Source organism: Lithobates pipiens, unplaced genomic scaffold (genome assembly GCF_037356315.1).
Source record: "Lithobates pipiens isolate NorthernLeopardFrog02 unplaced genomic scaffold, aLitPip1_a1.2 Scaffold_28, whole genome shotgun sequence".
NCBI lineage: Eukaryota > Metazoa > Chordata > Amphibia > Anura > Ranidae > Lithobates > Lithobates pipiens.
Window position 1 is genome coordinate 16,649,463 of NW_027507789.1, and position 6,298 is coordinate 16,655,760.

The window sequence follows — 6,298 nt, forward strand, 5'->3', positions numbered from 1 at the left end:
CACGCCATATTGCTATTCTCTTAGGAGCATCCGGAGGTGTCCCAGGTCTGTTATTCTATAGTGTATACTTAAAAAAAAAAAGAAATAGAGTAGCAAACTACTTCCTGCCCAGCCGGTTTGGATAGGCTCCAGGCTAACCAAAAATAGACATGTGCACTTTGTTTCGTTCAGATTTTGTTTTCTGATGAAATTCGACAAATTAGTTAATTCAGAAACATTTGAATGAACGAAAACCCTTTTAGTGAATTTTTCTGAAAATGAAAATTCGAAAATTCAAAAGAATGAAAAGCCAAAGTTTGAAAATCCGGAATTAAAAAAATCAAAAAATTTGAGAATTCGGAAATTCGAAAATCCAAAAATATGAACGAAAATCTGAAAATTCAAAAGAACGAAAATCAGAAAATAAGAACGAAAATCTGAAAATTCGAAAATCTGAAATAAAGTAGACATGTGCAATTAGTTTTGTTCAGATTCGTTTTTCGATGAAATTCGACAAATTCGATAATTTGGAAATATTAGAATTAACAAAAACCTGTTTAACCACCATCTAGAGCATTGTGCAGCATTACAGGCCTCCTTAGACCACCGTCCAGAGAACTGTGCAGCATTACAGGCCTCCTCGGACCATCATCCAGAGCACTGTGCAGCATTACAGGCTTCTTCAGACTACTGTCCAGAGCACTGTGCAGCATTACAGGCCTCCTCAGACCACCATCCAGAGCACTGTGCAGCATTACAGGCTTCTTCAGACTACTGTCCAGAGCACTGTGCAGCAATACAGGCCTCCTTAGACCACCGTCCAGAGCACTGTGTGCATTACAGGCCTCCACAGACCACCATCCAGAGCACTGTGCATTACAGGCCTTCTCAGAACACTGTCCAGAGCATTGTGCACGCATTGTGCACGGAGTGCTCTGAACAGTGGTCTGAGGAGGCCTGTAATGCACTGCACAGTGCTCTGTGTGGTCTGAGGAGGCCTGCAATGGGCCTCCTCAGACCACACAGAGCACTGTGCAGTGCATTACAGGCCTCCTCAGACCACTGTTCAGAGCACTCCGTGCGTTACAGGCCTCCTCAGACCACCGTCCAGACTACTGTGTGCATTACAAGCCTCCACAGACCATCCAGAGCACTGTGCATTACAGACATCCTCAGCCAGACCACCGCCCCGAGCACTGCGTGCATTACAAGCCTCCTCAGACCACCCAGAACACTGTGCATTACATGTCTCCTAAGTCAGACCACCGTCCAGAGCACTGGGCATTACAGGCTTCCTCTGACAATCCAGAGCATTGTACATTACAGGACTCCTCAGACCATCATCCAGAGCATTGTACATTACAGGACTCCTCAGACCATCATCCAGAGCACTGTGCATTACAGGTCTTCTCAGAACACCGTCCAGAGCACTGTGCAGCAATACAGGCCTCCTCAGAACACCGTCCAGAGCACTGTGCAGCATTAGAGGCCTCCTCAGACCAACGTCCAGAGCACTGTGTCACATTACAGGCCTCCTCAGACCACCGTCCTGAGCACTGTGTCACATTACAGGCCTCCTCAGACCACCGTCCTGAGCACTGTGTCACATCACAGGCCTCCTCAGACCACCGTCCTGAGCACTGTGCAATGCATTACAGGCCTCCTCGGACTGTCCAGAGTACTAAGTAAATTACAGGCTTTCTCAGACCATCCAGAGCACTGTGTTAATTACAGGCCTCCTCAGACCACCATCCAAAGCACTGTGCATTACAGGCCAACTCAGGCTATCCAGGGCACTGTGTGCATTACAGGCCTCCTCAGACCACCATCCAAAGCACTGTGCATTACAAGCCAACTCAAGCTATCCAGGGCACTGTGTGCATTATAGGCCTCCTCAGACCACCATCCAAAGCACTGTGCAGTGCATTATAGGCCTCCTCAGACCACTGTCCAGAGCACTGTGTGCATTACAGGCCTTCTCAGACCACCGTCCAGACTACTGTGTGCATTACAAGCCTCCTCAGACCATCCAGAGCACTGTGCATTACAGGTCTCCTCGGACTGTCCAGAGTACTAAGTAAATTACAGGCTTTCTCAGACCGTCCAAAGCACTGTGTCACTATGTGCATTACAGGCCTCCTCAGACCACCATCCAAAGAACTGTGCATTATAGGCCAACTCAGGCCATCCAGGGCACTGTGCCTCCTCAGACCAACCACCCAGAGCACTGTGCAGGGCATTATAGGCCTCCTCAGACCACTGTCCAGAGCACTGTGTGCATTACATGCCTCCTCAGACCACTGTCCAGACTACTGTGTGCATTGCAAGCCTCCTCAGACCATCTGGAGCGCTGTGCATTACAGGCCTCCTCAGCCAGACCACCGTCCAGAGCACTGTATGCATTACAAGCCTCCTCAAACCACCCAGAGCACTGTGCATTACAGGTCTCCTAAGTCAGTCCACCATCCAGAGTACTGTGCATTACAGGCTTCCTCTGACCATCCTGAGCATTGTACATTACAGGACTCCTTAGACCATCATCCAGAGCACTGTGTGCATTGCAGGCCTCCTCAGACCACCATCCAGAGCACTGTGTGCATTACAGGCCTCCTCAGGACCATCCAGGGCACTTGCAATTGTTAGATTTTTTTTCCTCTAGGAGCATATAATGAGTTTGGAAATTCTAGAGAAATGGTTAAATAATGCATTACAATTTAAGAAAACTAAATGTAAGTCAACTAAAATGTACTAGAGATATTAGTTGACTAAAATACAACTAAAACAATTCAGATGACTAAAATACGACTAGAACTTAAATGGCATTTTAATCAAAAACTATGATGTAAGCTAAATCGAAATTTGACGTAAAATATAACACTGCTGTGACATACTTCCCAACTTTTTGAGATGGGAACAAAGGACACCTATTAGCAAAAGTATGTAGACATAGGACCCACCTCCTGCCACGCCGCCTTAAAGGAAAATTATTTAAAAAAAATAAAATAAAAATATGCTGGTTTTTGAAATTTACAAATAGAGCAATTTAGAAATGGGATGAAAGGTTTAGCACTGGGAAACACTTTTTGAAAGATATACATATATATATATATATATATATATATATATATATATATATATATATATATATATATATATATATATATATATATAAATATACAGGGCAGGACTTACCAGTGGGCTTGACTGGGCTCAAGCCCATGGGCCCCACCCAATAGGGGGCCCCGCAGGTCCCGCTGAGATACATAACCAAGTGTACTTGGCTCAGCTCCGCTCACAGTCCTGCCCTATGATGGACATAACACAGGGAATGGACGTGACTGAGAGCCGAGCCGAGTACTCTCGGCTACTCTCGGGACTGCGAGAGGACCCGAGTGCCGCCGAGAGCCGTCGTGAGGACCTGAGAGCCACCGAGGGCCCCTGAGAGGCGGCGCCATTTTTAAACTTCAAGACTGCAATGACAAGGCTGCAAATGACAGAGGGGCAAGGCTGCAAATGACAAGGCTACACTGACAAGGCTGCAAATGAAACTGACAAGGCTGCAATGACACTGGACAAGGCTGCAGATGGATGGGCAAGGCTGCAGATGGACCCTGATAAGGCTGCATTGATGGGCATTTAAATGTAAGGTTTTTTTTTTCCCTTAAACGTCCCTCCTAAAAGTTTTTTTCTTTAAAATTCCCTCCTAAACTTGGGGTGCGTGTTATACGCCGGTGCATGTTATACACTGATAAATACGGTAATGTATAGACGGTAGGGCCCGAAAGTGACTCAAGCCCAGGGGCCCCCACCACCCTAAGTCCTGCCCTGTATATATATATATATATATATATATATATATACACAACTTTGCCAAGTGCACCCTTTTTTAATTGTACAATATACAACTTTATAGATCAGACCAAAATGAGGGACATATGAGGAGGAAAGAGGGACAGAGGGACTTTTTTTTCCAAATCAGGGACAGTTGGGAGCTATGCTGTGATGACCTGAAAACTTTCCAAGACTTAGGGGACAGCTTAACTTTATGCAAAACATGATGTCACGGTGGAGAGGCTGCATTGTTTAAATACCGTCAGTGAAATCTTGCTCCGCCAGTTTCCCCGCAGAGCTATGAATACAGTCGCCACTTGAAGTCCTAACTGGCGAAGATGTCGTCTTTAGATCTCAACGGAGACCATAACTGCTCTTTGTGTTTGGAGGTTTTCTCGGATCTTATCAAATTGAGATGTGGACACAACTTTTGCCGGGATTGTTTTGTCAATGTGTTGGGTTCCCAGGAACGGACTCGTGTTGACTCTTCAGGTCGTGGGGACTTCTGCCCTGGGTGTATGGCGCTTTCTTCAAACTCAGACAATCAGCCGTATCTACAACTGGAAACAAGATCAGAGCCTCCAGAAATTCCAGTGGCCGAGATCTCCTGCACTTACTGTATTCACTCCCAGGTTCTGGCTATTCAGTCATGTCTGCACTGTGAAGCTTCTCTGTGTGCTGCTCATCTGAAAGTCCACACCAAATCACCGGAACACATCTTGACCAAACCCACCAAGTCTTTCAATGACAGCAAATGCTCCATCCACAAGAAGATCTTGGATTTATACTGCTGTCAGGACAACCTCAGCATCTGCATATCGTGTCACCTTGATGAGCACAGAGGGCATCAAGTGTGTGACTTCAACGAGGCGTTAGAAAAGTTAAAGAAAAAAATAGACTTTGGATTGGAGATTTTGACTTCTGAAAAGGAGAATATCGAGAAACGCATCCAACGTCTTCAGGCTCGCCAAATTGATATTCAAGAAAAGGTGGCCAATGTGGCGGAGAGAGCCTGTGCCTTGTTTAGGAACCTCAGGAAACAACAGGAGGACCTGGAGAACAAAATCCTGAATGACGTCTCATCGCAAGAAAAGCAAATTTCCCTTTCGGTCTCCAACCGGATCCTCCATCTGGAGAAAAACCGGGATGAGCTATCCAGGAAGATTGGCAACATAAAAGAGTTATACGAAACACCCAACCCCTTGCTGTTCTCTCAGTGGCTGAAATCAGACAACAATGACCTTCATAAGCTTAGACGAGACAGCATTAAATACAAAAAAGAGGATGTAAAAATGGCGCATGCTTTGAAGGAGTTTGATGAAGGTCCGGTCTTCCAGACCTTATACACCGGGTTAGTGCACATGGTGGCTGCCTTGAAAAGAGGGATCTTTGTGCAAGAGGCCTCTGACTTGCTGCTGGATATAAACACAGCTTCCAACAATGTAGCCGTAACAGAGGACTTGAAAGAACTGTCATGTCCAGGAAGTGATCAATGGCGCATCGAAAAGGACGAACGCTTCGATTTCTCTCAGGTTCTGAGCACCAGGAATTTCAGTTCAGGGAGACAATACTGGGATGTTGAGACTGGCGACTCTGGGAATTTCAGGTTGGGTGTTGCTTATTGTACCATCGAAAGGAAAGGGACACAAGCTAGAATTGGTAACAATGACAAATCTTGGTGTTTAGGAAAGGAAGATGATACATTTTTTGCCATTCATGACTCAAACAAGAATTGTATGGAACGTGGCTTCTCATGCCAGAAAATCAGAATCTATCTGGATTACGAGGCCGGCCAGGTATCCTTTTATGAACTTGGTGACTCCATTCGACACCTTCACACCTTCACCGCTACTTTCACCGAGCCCCTTCATGCCGCCTTCTGTATTTTCTTAACAAGCTGGGTGAGAATTTTGAGTTAAGACCTGAGAGAGGGTCTTCAGTAGGCATTATAGCGACCCTGGCAGCAGGGCCGTCTTTAATATTGATTGGACCCTGGGCAAAACTTTTCTTGGGCCCCCCCATGCAGTTTTGCTCTGCACCTGCTCTGAGACATACAATAATTAGTAGCTAGACTCAAAATCAGTTTACTGAATCAGATCAGGCAGCTATTGCAATTGGTTGCCAGAGGTTACAGTGTATCATTACCGCTCACTGACTGGTTGCTAGAGGTTACAGTGTATCATTACCGCTCACTGACTGGTTGCTAGAGGTTACATTGTATCATTACCGCTAACTGACTGGTTGCTAGAGGTTACAGCTCACTGATTTGTTGCTAGAGGTTACAGCACATGATTTCTGCTTGTTGATTGGTTGTTAGAGATTACTGTGAATATGACCTCAGGGGGGCATGATATACATATCAATGCTGCCGCCTCCGCTAGTTACATATGAATGCCGCCACTATTTACATATGAATGCCGGTAATTTACATGTAAACACAGGGTCTGCAGGTGAGTAATCTGTAAACAACAATAGGGCAAAGCTGGGC

At 45.6% G+C, this 6,298-nt stretch overlaps 1 protein-coding gene across 1 annotated transcript; it reads left to right on the forward strand.

The window, feature by feature from the left end:
- Positions 1-4,148: 4,148 nt before the first annotated feature.
- Positions 4,149-5,729, forward strand: LOC143934963 (E3 ubiquitin-protein ligase TRIM7-like). Its single transcript, XM_077458508.1, has one exon. It carries the CDS (start codon positions 4,149-4,151, stop codon positions 5,727-5,729), a length of 1,581 nt encoding a protein of 526 aa, XP_077314634.1.
- The last annotated feature ends 569 nt before the right edge of the window (positions 5,730-6,298 follow it).